This window comes from Argiope bruennichi, chromosome 4, assembly GCF_947563725.1.
Source record: "Argiope bruennichi chromosome 4, qqArgBrue1.1, whole genome shotgun sequence".
Taxonomy (NCBI): Eukaryota; Metazoa; Arthropoda; class Arachnida; order Araneae; family Araneidae; genus Argiope; species Argiope bruennichi.
In genome coordinates, this window is record NC_079154.1 from 23,990,203 (window position 1) to 24,006,603 (window position 16,401).

Consider the following 16,401-nt stretch of genomic DNA (forward strand, 5'->3'; position numbering starts at 1 on the left):
GAAATGGCCAGCCAAAGTAGAAAATACAACATTCATTGCAAGTATTTCGGACTTTGGCCAAACCTCTTGGCCAGTTCGCGAACTGGCCGTATTTCGGGCTTTGGCCGTAACATATATATATAATTATCTGCTGATGTCTGTAACATTGGGTGGCGTTAAAAAATATCCCTGCCCTTTATTTGCATCATTATCAGAAGCATAAATCTCAATTTCAGTATTAACATTAAAATAGATAAGATGATTAAAAAAAAAATAACTAACTTATTGATGTGCAAACAAAGCTACCCATGAATAAAAGTCAATTAGAGAAACAGAAACTTCACATTTTTGTTCTTATATGATGGATTTTTGCATGTAATGAGTTGAAGTTTGCAATTTTTATTTTTCTATATATTCTCACTTCAAGGTCAATTAAAAATTATTACTAATATTTTCTTCCAGCATTAAAAAAATTATATTGTTATTTTCTCACATTAGTGGATCACATTTTGTTTCAATCTGATTTTAGTGATTAGTTTTTATTTAAGTGCGAATAAACATTGTGGATAAAGCAAAAGAATATATATAATTGTATATAATGTACATTCAATAATTGTATATAATGAATTCATTAGAACATACAATTCCAGGCCTTTGTTGTTGACCTTTAATATTATTATATAATTTATATCTAACATGTACTAAAAATAAAATATATTTTTTAAAGCATTCTGCTAATGTGTATGAAATTCTCTGCTAAGACTTTTGTTAGTTAATATATGAATTTAGGATCTGAGATATTGTTAACAGGATAACAACCTGTCTAGTTGGCATATCTTCTGATATATTTTAATATAAATCCATTATGAGAATACATGTACTTTCCACATCTCCTTCTGATCTATTGGACTGATTTCAAACAAATTTTGCGTATCTATTCTTAAAGATGAGAATAAGAATATTATCTACTTTTCAAAGTACAAAAGTTAGTTAAATATTCATTTTAATTAGAAATTAACCAAAATTTTGCAATTATACTCCTTTAATTTTGGAACAAATAATCTTATAAGAAATATTTCAATGCCTTTTTAATATTCAAAATTTTACTATTCCAATAACATCCATTTTTGAGCAATATTTGTTTTAGTTGTTATTAATTAAAAAAAATTAAAAAGTATTAAAATTAATAAAGTTTAAATTATTCTATCACTATATTTTTTAATTTCTGTTTTATTTCAAATGTATATCTTTTTACAAGGTTTTAATTTGCTTCAAAATAGTGATTCAGAAATGCTTAAATGCAGCCATCTTTTGCTTAAGCGAAAACAAAACAAAACAAAAAGTAAATCAATTGCGAGCAGATGAAATAGATGACTCCTAACAGTAGCTATTTCAGACTATTGGAAATTAATCCATTATTTTTTTTCCACCTCCCTCAAAAACTTTGGAAGAAATTATTCCCCACCCCACCCTAAATTGCAATACTGTGAAAGTAGAATTTTACCTTTTAATTATACCAAATCTTTTGATATCATTTTCTATGCCATTGATCTAATGATTAACATCGCCCAAAAGCGAACATAACCATAAGCCAAGAAAACTAAAGCTTTTGAAAGCAAATAAAGCAGATGCTCAACAACAGCAGCAACTTAAATCTATGAGAAATAACCAAAATTTTTCTTATTTTCTATAATAATTTCGAAGAAAATTATCCCAGAAAATATATTTTTAGATCCTCCATGCAATTTTTACAATAGATAATTTTTTAAAAACTTATACTAATTCTGAAACAAGGAAATTTGTAGATACTTATTTGCTGGGGAATATTAAAACTTTAAACTTCTCTCTCTCTCTCTCTTTTTTTTTTTTTCAATTTCTGTGTGTAAAAAAAATTATTCTTCACATATAGAAGAAAATTTAATAATAATTCTCATTTTTCAAATACAATCGAGTAATATGACAATATTTTATGAAAGTAATATACAATAGAGTAAACTTATTTAACATCAATAAAATTATAAAATTTAATTTTTTAGTATTGAAATTTAGATTATATTATGATAACAATAAATACAACGAAAAAAATAATATTGTTGTTATTTTACTTCTAGAACAATTTGTAAGAAAAAAAAAAATTGGGCAAAAAACTTACGCATCTGTCCCACAAGCATCACGGCCTTCGAATATAGAAATGTTCTGAAACAATCTGTGGAGGAAGAGTAGAAAATTAGCATGTTAATATTGCATATTTCTTTAGAAGGTGTCCATTTTTATGCTTTTTGATAACAGAAAATACAATTGCATTAAGAATGAAAATGACATTTAATTTAAATATTAAAAAAAAAAAAGACAAAGTAATTAGTACACTGTTCTAATATTTCATAATAGCCTAGATTGCAAGGTATAACATGTTATTCCACTTTAAGAGCTCAACAGAATTATGAAGTACTTTCCATACCAATTTAAGAATATTATTAATGTAAAGAAAATGCAGTTTTGCTTCCTTCTTTAAAGGCAAAAGAAAGGACGAAGTTAGAAATTTAGAAAAGTAAAGATTGTAGAACTAAATAGGAGATTTGAACTTACGCTTCTCGATAATAAATGACATATCCTAAGAGAGATCTTTCATCATACAACTGCTTATGGAAACTTTCCCATTTGACCCTTACAACTGTTGGTGTAAGACTTTGAACTGTAACATTCATGTTTGTAACATCACCTAAAATAATTGGCATAATAAACTTCTCAATATCGTGAATTCATGCAGAAATTACAATATTATAGACAATAAATAAATATTTCAAATTGTAAAATAATACTTTCAATATAGTTTTCTCCCTTCAAATTTTACAATATTATATAATATAGTGTGCTACTAGGTAAGATCATAGCATACTTACAAGCAACACGGTCGCCATTTGAACTTGGTGATACATCTCTGTCATCCCAATCAGCTACTTCTGCATATTTTTTCAGTTCTTGGATCTTGCTGGGGCAGAGTTTTGAATTGAAGTGAAAGAAGATCTTTCCATTCATAATTTTAAGTTTGGTCTTACGATTCTGCCAGTCCCAAAGCTCTTGTAAATTCTGATTATCCAAAACCAGTAGAGCATAACTGAACCAGAAAAAATAAAAATTCCTCAAAAAATATTTAGCAGCAATTTTAATACTTTTTAACAAATTAAATTTTTTAAAAAGTATGTAGATGAAATAGAATACATAAGGTAACTTACTTCTTTTTGTCCAACTGTTCACCACGAATAGTTGTGAGGGATTTCAAAAAATTCAGGGAAACCAAAGGGAAAGACCGAGCAATTTTTAAATAGCCATCAATTTGTTCAATCATATTCAAGTTCTCTTCCAGTTCTTTTATAACATTTGCTAAATGCCAAAAAAATTTAATTTTTGATTTATTAATATAAAATATTAAAAAATTAATAAGCAATAGCAATTTTCAAATTAAATTAATGATTTTACAGTCTCCAAAATGTAACTTATTAATCTATGTAACATAACAAAGTAAGTATAAAATGATTTTTTAAAACTAAAAAATATTTTTAATGCCACAGATATAAAATATTAAATTAGGTTGTAGGGGTGTGTTACAAGCGAGGATAGAACCTGGGACCCTGTGGTTCGCAGCCGAGTAACAAGACCACAAGACAAAAGCAATTGCACATGCTCCGTAGCTGTTATCTGGCTTATAAGCTTTTCACCACAGTACTCTCCCTCCAGTGAGTCGGAGGTGAGACGAACGATATGGCTGTTGAGTGGTGATGTATTTAGCTGTTGAGTCTCTTGCGCCTGTACTCATTTGAGCATTAGAGTTGCTTCGAGCGTGTGTGGGTGAGTCGTTGCTGTTGCGTCAAGCGAGTCTGACGACTTTGTGTTGCTGCGTCAAGTGAGTCTGACGACTTCGGGTTGTTGTGGGTAGATGGCACCACAGCAGCTGTACAAAGGTTGACGTCCGAGGTCACCAATGTAGCGGTGTGTTATGAACGAGGATAGAACCTGGGACATTGTGGTTCGCAGCCGAGTAACAAGACAAAAGCAATTGCCCGTGTTCCGTAGCTGTTATCTGGCTTATAAGCTTTTCACCACAAGGTCAAACCAAATATTCAAAAAAACCCAACATATATTCTGAAAGGAGCTATCATATTTCTATTTTTTCATTTTATTAGTGTATCTTATTAAATATTCTTAAGTTTGATTTTTCCATGTGATATGCTGGAAAATACTTTCATATTAATACTTTTAAAGCTTTTTTAAACACAATCAGAGATCAATGAATACTGAAACGACTTTAGCTCATACGATGAAAACATGAAATGATAATATTTAAAAAAAAAAAGGATGGGATAATTAAAAAAAAACAACAATAAATCTGCAAAACACATGCTTCTTGATTCGAAAAACGGACACAATAAATATGCATTCTCTCTATATATATATTTTAGACACTTTTATACTGGATTTCAACAAGGGCAGGATTTTCAAACAGAATACTAAATAATGAATTTGTAATGAATCATTTTCACATGAAAAGTTTTGAAGAAGCACATAACTTATTAAAATGTTAAAACCATGTTTTTAAGAGATGCACAATTCATTTGTGACTCAAATGCTTTCATAAAAAGCTAAGAATAGTTTCTCCGAAATTTTCTGACATATTCTCTATTAAAGATATATTTCTTTAACACACTGAATATGAACATTTACGGACCTTAATAGTCTTCAAATATTTATCAATCGCGGAATCAGAAATCGGAGAAAAGCAGATTGGTGACAAAAGAAGTGGAATATCGGCTTCCAACAGTATGTAACAGAGTAAGTAACACGCGGAAGCTTTTTGAGTTTCATAAAAATGAAGAAAAACGAAATATAATGGAGATCATTTTTTCGTCCGATTGAATTAAAAATCTACAATTTTAATAACACAATCACATATCAAATTTCATTTGTATAAGTAGTTGTGTTTTTGTAATCGCGTTTATATACACTAGAATATACAGACCAATTGAGGACCAACTCATTATAGGATTGAGTGACAATATGATACAGATCTATGTTTCAGATGCTAAATCTGAGTACCAAATTTTATTTATTTAGCTTTTTAAGTTTTGTAGTTACTGCGCTCTTTCGTGCTCGGGCAGGCATACATTTTCAGAGTGAATTTCGTTCAAAATTGGACAGAAATCTACAAAAGTGGTGTATATACTATGTACCAAATTTCATCCATTAAGCTCAAAGTATTTTTGAGCTATCGTGTTAAGACGGACAGCATAACGTCAGAAATGTGTTTTTCGAACTCGGGGGGGGGGTGATGGGATTCATCAAAATCAAATTTTTCGATGATTACAACACTTTCACTTGGTATCATCTAAGGGATCGTGTACTTTGCATCATATGTTTTTGTAATTTTGTATTTTATGTAGGAGAAAGTAAAGACATAGCAAGATTACAGATCAGCGAAATATTTATGCGTATTTGAGAATAATAATCCATATGGTAATCACTCACATCCTCCTTGTATGTGAATTTCTAATGAACCATTTATCCTTGTACATCCTCGGTAGTTTTGTGCAGCACCAACATGATCTACGGTCATACCTGGACAAACTGTAAAAAAATGATAGCACATTTTTAAACGTTTCAATATAATAATGTTAATAAAAGAATGATATATATTTAAATGTGATAAATCTTTAAAATCTTTAAAATGTGATAATTTTTTTTTGGGAGGGGGGGGGCTTTGCCTTTTCTTATGCGAACAATAAACAATCAGACAGTCAACACATATATGAGCTTGAATTTTAAAAACAGAAACAATGAACAGAGCTTTAATTTGCTTTATGTTATCAAAATCCTCTGGCTCTAAACCGATGGATAGAAGAACATTCGTTTAGTATGATATTACATCGCTTAAAGTTATCAATTTTAAAATAGAGAATCGACAGATTATTGATTTTCAACCAGTGGTAACGATTGACTTTCGCGGAATTCTTTCATGCCTGCAGCCCTGCGGCGCAGTTAAAGATTTATTCTTTGTAAAATTTTGAAAAATCAAGACTTTTTTTGTAAGACTAAAAATTTCGACAGGCGCAAAAATGGTGAAGAATCCCTCCAACGAACTCTGAAATGAGTCAAGCACAAATATTTTGAATTGCGGCGTGCAGTGTCGTTTAGAAAAACTTTTAAATGCCATGCAAGCATGGATAATATATAAATATATTACTAAGAAATAACTGTATTGTTTATAAGTTACAATGAATTAATTCCTTTTAAGTATTGTTTTTGAAATACGTTATAAACAGCCCTGAAATAAATGCTTTTTTTCCTTTGACATGATATGAAGTTGATTTTATCCAATTTGGTTATTGTTGTAAGTCTGTTAATATAATCAAAATTCAAAAACCCGGAATGGGTCATAATAAACGGCAGTTGCTGTATATTAACATTTTCAGAATTTATGCTTTCAGTCCAGTTTTAAACCAAGTAAAAGTCACTACTATAAATAATAGTTATCCAGAAAAGAAAGGGGGAACGGGTACGTTTTTCTAATAGATATATATATATATTTTTAAAATAAAATTGAATCCTGAGAATTAGTTTTATTTAAGGAATTTGAACCTGTAGTCTGAACACTGAGACAAAATAATTGGCTTAATTTGTCTGTTATTGCAAAAACCCTTACATTCTGCAGGTAAAGATTTTTAGATCATACAATTTATAAAAAAGAATGCTGGCCTAAAACATTATCATGTTAATTAAAGTTAAAATTCTATAATAAAAATAGTGTCCAAAGAAAGATTTTAAAAGCAGGCGAATGAAAGATCTGAAGAAGCATGATCTGACTGGTCTATTGTCTTGATCTGTTTGGTTTCATAACAACAATAAAAAATATTGTTACAAACTGTGTTTAAAATTAATTTTTAAATATTTATTGAAATTAAAGAAAAAAAATTACGTTGAATTTTTTTTTTGTGGAATAATATGCTTCAAAGTTATTCGAGGAAAACTTTAAAATCTTGATTAATGTTTAACCAATTAAAAACCCGAATTAAATTTAAAAAATAATTTCTTAGTGATCATTTATTTCCCAAAGAATAATTACATGCCAAATTTTGTAGCCCTAGACACAATAGTCCTCCCTGTAAATGCACATAATGATGCACATAAACCAAGCTAAAAACCTTCTGACATCGGAGACAGGAGACTTACTTTTTGGACACTTAGCATCACACTTCTTACAAACATGCGGATTGTTATCATCCACAACGAAACCAGGAGGGCATTCTTGCAAACATTTATTCTTGAAGGGCTTGAAATATATCCGAGTGTCTTCTGCACGTTTTGCATCAAGAAGATCATCTGTCTGCTTGTCTGTGATAGTGTAATTCTTACACTCTTCCTCTTGCACACAACGCCGGCCCATGAACTAAAACATGAATGCCAAAGAATTGTTAAGAAGCAAACATTTCAATAAACTAATAAAAATAGATATTTATTCTCTTTTTATACTCTTTTTTAATTTAAATACAGCTTGTAATTTTTCTTAATTTAATTTCGTCAGGATGGTGTAATATGATTTTAATTTACAATGTTGTCTATTCTAATAATTTAAATTTAAATGTTACACAAAGAATACATGTAAAATATATTTAATATGATAAATGCTGAGTTAAATTATGATCATTTTATCTAAATTTAAGAATCTCTCTATATAAAACGCGGTACTTCCGCATTATCGCAACCATGCCGACTTTCAGGATAACTCACCAAATTGGCAAATCTATTCTAAAATCCATTTTTTCATATTTTCCACCAAAACGTACTTGATACATAGTGAAATAAAGACAGGAATTATATCGATAAAAGTTAGTTATTCTTTTTTTTATTGATTATTATTCATTTATCACGATTTATTATTTTTCACATAGTATTTTTCGACTACGCCAATGTCGCCAATAGGGTTGCGATAGCACGTAAATACCTAAAACTCTAATGTACGTGGCAAAGAAATTCAATTGCATGCTTTTGCCAATGTTGAAGTTAAGATTTTAAAAAAAAAAATGCATTTTTTGAACATTTACACCGAAGTAAGAATTTCACTTCCGCTATTATTCCATAGCATATACACAATTCAGTTTACATCCATAATTATTATATCATATTAATTCAATTAAATTCATGTTTTTTTGTTAAATCAAACAAAAGGTGAAACTTTTTAAAAAATACATTCTATTTTAATCGTTTAATAGTCCAAGAGGTCAATAATTTGGGTGAACAAACTGATCGCCAAAGGCGATTAATTGTTGAAAATACATCTATTTGAGTCTAGTGCAGTTATTTCCTCTCCAGAAGAAAGTAAGTCGATATCTGTTAAGTTTTCATGAAGTGTTGTATAACATTCTTAATTTAAAACTTACTATCATTGCTACCGTTCTTAAAATTTGTTGTTTCTTATGGCACTTGCCATAGGCAAGCCCGCTGTTCGAAGACAGCGGATTTAAGCCTGGGGGGGGGAGGGCTCTTGTTTCTAAAGTAGCGCCATCTAGGGCCAAGAGAACGACTTAGCTACACACACGTCACAACCCTTTTTACGGAGCGGACTTCATTCACTCAAACACAGATCGTAATTTAGACCTGAATCAGAGAACGATCACCCCTGCTCCAGTACCCCCAGTGGAATTACTCTCGACATGGAGGACTTTGTGACCACGACAGATTTAACGCGCGTCAGCCACCAAGCACGCGGGGAATCTTCGGCCGGCGGGGTTCGAACTCGCAACCTAAGGGACGCGAATCCGACGCTGTACCAACCAGGCTATAAATTTATATAACATAAATATGAAGATGTTGAAATTACAAAATTTTATGGTGTTTTTAAAGTTATGAGAAAAACTTTGGATTTAAAAATAATATTAATAAGAATCTTTGCATCTGTAATCCAAAGATCGAAGAATCTGTAAACAGCATATGAATTATTAAAGCAAATTCTTTCTCTTTATTAGAAAATTGTAATGTTGAAGGCTAAGCTATGGTAAGTAACGTCTTAGGCGGAAGAAAAGAATGAAGCCCTTCTCTAATATTAAAGTCGTTAAAGGAGAATTAAAGTAAAATATTTAAACTGGCATATTTTTCTTTTAAAATTAGAGTGGAGACTTTTTATAAGAAAATGAATTTATTCAGTTAAAATAATTGGCTTTAAGAGAATTTCGTAAAGAAAAGGATGTTGAAAACAAGTAGCCCTATAAATCTAGGACGTGTTTTCGAAATGCATGTTTTCGAGACGGGGTTCTTTTTCAACGAAATATTCTAATAGGCTTGTTTTATTTTTGAGACGTTCTTTTGCAACAAGGGAATTCTAGATTTCTTTTAAAAGAAGGATTGCATTAGAAAACTACTGAAGCTTGTTTAACTTTAAACATGTTTTTCTTTTCAATATTAAAGACACTCATTACCAAAAATTAAGACACAATTAGAAAAATTGTGACAAACATGAATTTATTCTCTTAAACGTTACCTAGTATTAGTAAAAAGTAATGCTGCATCAGACTATAATATACAAGTTAGAGGAATCGCCGTTGTTTAATGTCGTGAAACATTATCAGGAACATAGGAGTTAAAATCATTAGCATCTTCTGAATGTAGGTACTTCATAATGAAACTTGACAGCCCATTTTTTTTTAGATATAAGTACTCTACATTGTTTATTTGAAAAATTCAAATGGCGTACGAATAGAAATGAGTAAGATGGTTGAACGCAAGCTTTTCTGAAATCCATTGACTATGGATTGCATTTCTAAAGACAGAATCAGCCTCTATAAGGTAACCCAAGGAAAATATATAATTACAAGAACTGCCGATGATGGATTTTTGTAAAGACGAACAGAACTGTAACTACAATCCATTTTAGATCTTCTCTTGTAGCAGCTATTGGAAGGCTGGTATTAGATCAATTGAGCGTAGAAGGCTACACGAGTAGAGTTGCTTACAAAATGACAATTAGTGTGTTTATCTCTGATCTACAGCATCGAAATGAAAGTTTTTGTCACGTATACATGTCATTGGAGTGCAAGACTATGGAAGTCTATATTCTTTTTTTGATAAGTCCAGATTTAGTTTGCAGTGCGATTCCAGAAGATTGCTGGGCTAGCAGGCGCTGGAACACACTATTGTTTAAGTCATATTCATGAAAGAGACATTTTAGTTGAGTAATATATGTATATGGGTAAACATCTCTTTGGATGGAAACATTTGGTCGGTACATTGTCTCATACTATTAATGCCCATTTACTTGACTTTCCTGATCCAATTATTCATCCTCGTGTAATTGTAATGGATGAATCCTTTATTTTACAAAACGATAAAGTTAGACGGCACAAATCTCATTTGATGAAAAATGCACCAGGAGTGTATCAATTAGCCAGCACGTTCAACGGACTTGTATCCGATTGAGCATATCTTGGGTACTTTAGGAAAACACATCGCTGTGCTTAACCCATTTCCTCCAAAACTTCTACGATTCTTGCAGTTTCAGAGTATTTCACAGAGTCAATATAATAATGAGTCAGATAACTTACAACTGGTGATTTAATTTAGTTTACTTATATTAATGTCCATTTTAAAATAATATTAGAGTTATTTTGAGAAGGTCATCGTAATGTTGTACCGCGGTCAGATGACGAGGACGACTCCTGAGCGGACATCTCTCTCTCCAAACTTCCACTCCACACCACACCAGCGGGAGGGAGCTTAGATGACGGTTCTCCGGTGGAATCGGGTCTTAGACCTGAAATCCTCCGGTTCTAAAGCCGAGACCTTAAAACCAGGCCACCGCGGTCCTCTGCAACTGATGAATATATTCAACAAATATCCGCCACTGATAATTATATCATGCTTTGTAACAGTGGAAGTGGAATCAATTATAGGAAATTATCAAAAAAAAAAAAAAAAAGAAGAAAAAGAGCAAATTCCTCATAGCGTAAAACAATGCCTTTTTGTAATAAATAAATAAACTTTAATCAATTATATTTAAACAATACTTATAAGTCTTAAATAAATGTTAAATAATCTTTTTTTTTTTTTTTTGCAAATTTTAGTATGATTATTATTAGCATGTACATACCTCGTACAGGTTGGAAGGACATTTTTTCATGCATCTTTTCCCGTACTTTTCATCATAATACATAACATGTTTGCATGCAATACAGTCAGACGACAGAGGCCCATAACATCCTCCTAAGCATTCAGGATGACAGCAATGTGTGGAATTATAGCACGTTGCATTATGCTCACAATCCGTTTTGCAACAAACTGTAAAGAGATAAAAACATATTTTAAAAGACAAATCAGAGTAACCCAAAAGGGAGGGAGGGGGGAGATTAAAAGCAAATTGAATATGAGATTTTTCTATTTTAAATTACGCTTTATGAATATCGCAGGCGAAGAAATGCAGAAACGCTTATTTTTCGAAGTGATCCTGATTAAATGTGAGTTTTCGCGAGGATGTAATTTTCAAGGATTTAAATCAAGTTGGTAATTTAGTGAATATTCTAAACAGGATCAGATCGGAAATAATGGGTGATTATTTTAAAATTTCTTGAAATGATTGCATAAAATGATAAATAACTTCAGTAATATAATATGCATATGCTATGCGCTAGCCTAGTTATACTTGATTGGTCAGGTTTTTGTATTGCATAAGCACAATTGCCATTCGAAACTGTATTACCCTTAATCATGTTATTTGCCTTTAAACCGAACCGAATAAACCGAATTGCCAACCGAATAAACATTGTCTCATCAGAAACTGCTTCAATATCGCCTTCTATTCACTTTTAATGCACCATTTGAGTACATATACTGCTTTGCAAAAATCTGTTTTAATTTTGGTATCACGAATCTCATATTTTTTGGCAGATATTTCATATCCACTGCATATGCGCTAAAAATTGTTCATTTTTGGCGAAATCAAAGTCTAGAGCTGAAATTTTTACAAAGAAAATAAAAACAAAATTTATATGCATGTTTAATTATAACTCAAATTATATAACTGTTAATTATTTGTGTTATGTTTTTGTTTGCTTAGTGGTAAAAATAAGTCAGATCGCTAATTAACTGAAGATTTTTGTGAAATTTTGATTAAGGGCAATAATACAACAAAGAAAGAAATTAAAGCTTACCCTTTTGGCAATGTTGAGAATTCCAACACAGGCGATGAGATTTATCTTGAGATTCTGGACATTGGTCATTCTCAGGACACGTATTTGGACATTCTGCTGCCTTTTTGTTCGCTTTAATGAAATGTCCACCTTTACCCTCCTTCGCGATAAGGTCCCAGTCAATGGTTTCCACGTAACACAAACCAGGATTCTTTTCTATCCTTACCGACCCCCTCAAGATGTCAGTCAGTTTGCTGAGACCGATCTCTTGCAGGTGGTACATTTCGAAAATCACGAAGGCGTAATTGTGGAATAGTTCATTGCCTCGGATGACCGACAGGTTTGGGAAGAGTTTACCCACGGAATTGAGGCCGAAGGCCCTGTACAAAAGAAAATAGTCCGTGATTTCGACAAGGTCTGGGAAGGAGAGCCCATCATAGTCCTGAGCTTGGCCATTGTCGATGAGCAATATTTGGAGGTACCCCTCGATCACAGTACAATTCTCCAACTTCTTGAAGTTCTCTACTTTGTTACGAATATCCACGCTCTTGCAAACTGAAAAGAAAGAAAAAAAAAAAATTCTTAAATAAGATGAGGTTGAAGGGAAAAGAAACAAATGAATGTTTATCCTATTAAGACAAGATATTATATAATATCACCACGATGTTGCCCGATATTCTAAATGTCGGCCAATATCGTAAAAATATCGTAACAATGTTGCTGGGCATTTTGTGCTAAGAAGGCATTTCCGAAATGTTCTTCGTTACGCAGAGGGATTTATTATTAGCATTAAGTTGTCACTCAAGTAAGTCTATGATGTCGAAAATGAAATTGAGTTGGCAAATATATAATTATAAATATTTACTCATAAGCATTATTTTTTCTTAAGACAGATTCCTCATAAGAAAACTGTCTATGAGGATTGGAGTGGTTCTTATGACATGGTTTCGGGAAAATTCCTACAGATCTCTAATCGGATCCGTAAAACCCAAAACCGCTTTTTGCACAAAAGTTACATGTGTGTTTATAATGCTTTAGCCATGTTATCTTCTGAATACTATAAGTAGAGTAATTTTGATTTGATTTCAACCGGTCTGGGTTATATTATACCGACTGTAAAAATGTCGAATGCGTTCGTAAATGGAACATCCAGTTAAAAGGAGGAGAAAATGGCCGGTGGCTTGAAATTTTCATTTCCACATACCTTCCTTACAACTGAAGATAGAAAAATTAAACAAATTAAGCGAATTCGTCTCATTAACATAAATATCTTTTGTATTAAAAGTTTTTCGGTAGCTATAATTATTAGAAGACAGAAGCTGAAAAATGATTTTGGATCCTTCATTTCGACTATTTTCTAACATCATCCCGCATTGAAAAAAGTCTATTATCTTTCTTTATTTTGAAATTGCTTAAATGCACATGGATTAATGCTTAATAGTTTGAAGAAAACTAACTATCTAATAATAAATTAGCAAAATTATTTATTAGCAACATTATGCAAAAATAATGTTTTAGAAAATTCCAGAAGAAGGGCGTACTTTAGTTCGTATTTATTATAATCTTTATCACTGAAATGAGAGAACGAGCGGGTTTGTTTTTGTTTTTATTGCATTTTTAAAAGTAAGCAAAATTATTTTTTAAATAAAATTGGACAGAGAGATGGCGGTGGGTGCAATTTTTTCCCCTTCTTTTTTTTATCTAGGGACAAACAGTCTATCTTCGCCTTAGGTCTAGTCGACAATGCCTTTTTTTATAAATAAAAAATGTCCACATACAATATAGAAGCAATTATCAAAAAAAAAATCCCTATAAGAAAATAAATATTATTAGCCAGTTACACACATTGCGGGGAATATAAAAATTTATAAAAAAGGTAAGACTAAATCAAATCAAGAAACCTTTTTGAATAAGGTTACTAAATATGGTAATTCATTTTCAATGGAAAGTGTTCGGTAATGTACAAAATACAACAAACAAAGAAATATTAAGGTAATGAATGGAAAAACTTTAATTTCAATTGTAGTAACTTCCTGCGAACTCCACGCTCTATACATAGTCATTACATCTCTTCATACGCACATCTTGGTGAAATTTTAAACACAAAATCAATCACCAGGCCAAGATTAAAAAAAAAAAAAAAATTGATAAATAGAAACCTTACGGAAGTACATCTTACATCAATAATTGCTTAAAACTAAAAGAGACATATATTTTTCAGGGTAAGAAAACTATAAGAATGCATCGTTACCGCCAATAGCTTGCATTTCTTTTTGTATTTTCTTATCACTGAAAACAGTTATAAAGGAATGATAAAAACACATACTTTGAAAGAAAATGTATACTTTGACAATCATCATTTTTTTTTTTTTTTTACTATTTGCTGATAATAATTTAAAACTTTGATGGGAAAGATGAAAATTGAGCTGACGAGAGATGAAATATTAAACGACTGCATTTTTGAATTGATTTATTATATGCATAAAAAAATAGCTAAATATGCTTAAGTCAATTTAGGAATCAAAACAGCATTCTACGAAATAGGTACGGCGAATCTTTTTGAATATTCTGTAATTTTAATACAGGTTTTCGGTTAAAATGAGCCTTACAATATAATAATTCGATAGTGCAGGCGATGCGGTGTCAATTGATATATTACATAAAGAAAGAATTTCGAAAATAAACTACTGATAAAACGGAAAGAGGCGACAGAAAAATTTTATTACAAAGTAGCGCAAAGAAATTTTCGAATTAAATCGTCTTTCAAATAATAATAAGCAGCAGTAGATTAATGAAAATTTGTGAAACTAAAATTGGGGACAAGTCAGTAACATTGAAAGTGAGTATTGTATTTTCACCTTTCAAAATTTCGTCAAAGAAAGATAAATAAATAAGTATTGGACAAGAGTTTATTCATACTTATCATATTCTTTTAATGAACATTTAATTTTTTTTCCCGAAACATTACATAAAATTGGGATATATTAGAAAATGTTCTGGTTTTTTTTTACTGTATCAGTAAAAGTATACTTAACACTGAATGACTTAAGAACTTACTAAACACTTGAAAGGTATTTTTACCCCCCCCCCCATTCGACCCCCCCAAAAACCTATCTGTTTTGCTTTTAGAAAATGGGGTTATTTTTCCCTAAAAGACATTACGGGAAAAAATAAAGAACACGTATGGGTTATGGAGGTGGCATCTCCCCTGCCCCCCCCTAAAGATAAAGAACATGCGCATACTGGAAGGACCTCTAAAAAGTCATCAGGGAGAGATGTTTTTGTCCCAGGATCAAAACAACTTAATCATCGGCCGCCGTCGTAAATACGATCCTCGAACGGAGAGAAAAGAATAAAAGCAAAAACAGATGATTTGCTCTTCTTGCATTTTCTATTGGTGGAGAAGACGGGGGCGGAGAAAGCTGCAGAAACATAATGTATTATTTAAAAGTAGGAACTATCAATTTTGTTTACGCGGTACTGGGTAACTTTTTGCTCTCTGCGAGTCGCCACAACAGTACTTGCGTGACAGTAACCTGGATTTTCCGAGCGATAACAACTAAGGTAAAAAGTAAGAGCTAAAAAAACATAAGGAGAGTGTAATGGATCAGGAAATAGATGAAACATAAGGAGATTGTAATGGATCAGGAAATAGATGAAACATAAGGAGATTGTAATGGATCAGGAAATATAAGAACAAAACAGCAAATGCATTCGTTCAATGACCGATATGCTTTTCCTGTACGCTAAGCGACATCTTTAAATTCCTAAATAGAAATAGTGAAATAAAAAAAATTTTAAGCGATAGAATCCATAGTTTCTAGTAATCATCAATCTATAAAATAAAAAGATAGCCGTAGTAGATAGATTGAAGTCTAGACTCCAGCAAATGAATACCTAGATAGACCTTTCAGTGGCAAGAGATGGATGGTTTCCGTAAGATAATTTTCAAAGAAATTTATATTTGGCAACGAAAATACGTCAATAGTTTATCCTTGCCCTGCCTAGCTATCAGGGGTAAATTTAATAACAGTCGTTGTGACAGTACAGAGGCCGGGATTAAGGTTGAGTTCTGATGATCATCAATGGTCACAGAATAAGCCCTACTGTTGGAGATAAATCTTGCCATAATACGTCAAGAGTTTATCCTTGCCCTGCCTAGCTATCAGGGGTAAATTTAATAACAGTCGTTGTGACAGTACAGAGGCCGGGATTAAGGTTGAGTTCTGATGATCATCAATGGTCACAGAATAAG

The 16,401-nt window shown here is 31.6% G+C and overlaps 1 protein-coding gene across 1 annotated transcript in view; it reads right to left on the reverse strand.

Annotated features, from left to right (window-relative positions):
- The window catches only part of LOC129965729 (insulin-like peptide receptor), a 213,725-nt gene that overhangs the window by 15,903 nt on the left and 181,421 nt on the right, over positions 1-16,401 (reverse strand). The window contains exons 3-10 of the mRNA XM_056079856.1: positions 12,168-12,701; positions 11,111-11,298; positions 7,201-7,417; positions 5,500-5,598; positions 3,213-3,360; positions 2,880-3,094; positions 2,566-2,698; positions 2,132-2,185 (exon numbers count right to left, since the gene is read on the reverse strand). Of these exons, the coding sequence (XP_055935831.1) occupies positions 2,132-2,185; positions 2,566-2,698; positions 2,880-3,094; positions 3,213-3,360; positions 5,500-5,598; positions 7,201-7,417; positions 11,111-11,298; positions 12,168-12,701 (1,588 nt within the window). The remainder of the gene's footprint in view (positions 1-2,131; positions 2,186-2,565; positions 2,699-2,879; positions 3,095-3,212; positions 3,361-5,499; positions 5,599-7,200; positions 7,418-11,110; positions 11,299-12,167; positions 12,702-16,401) is intronic.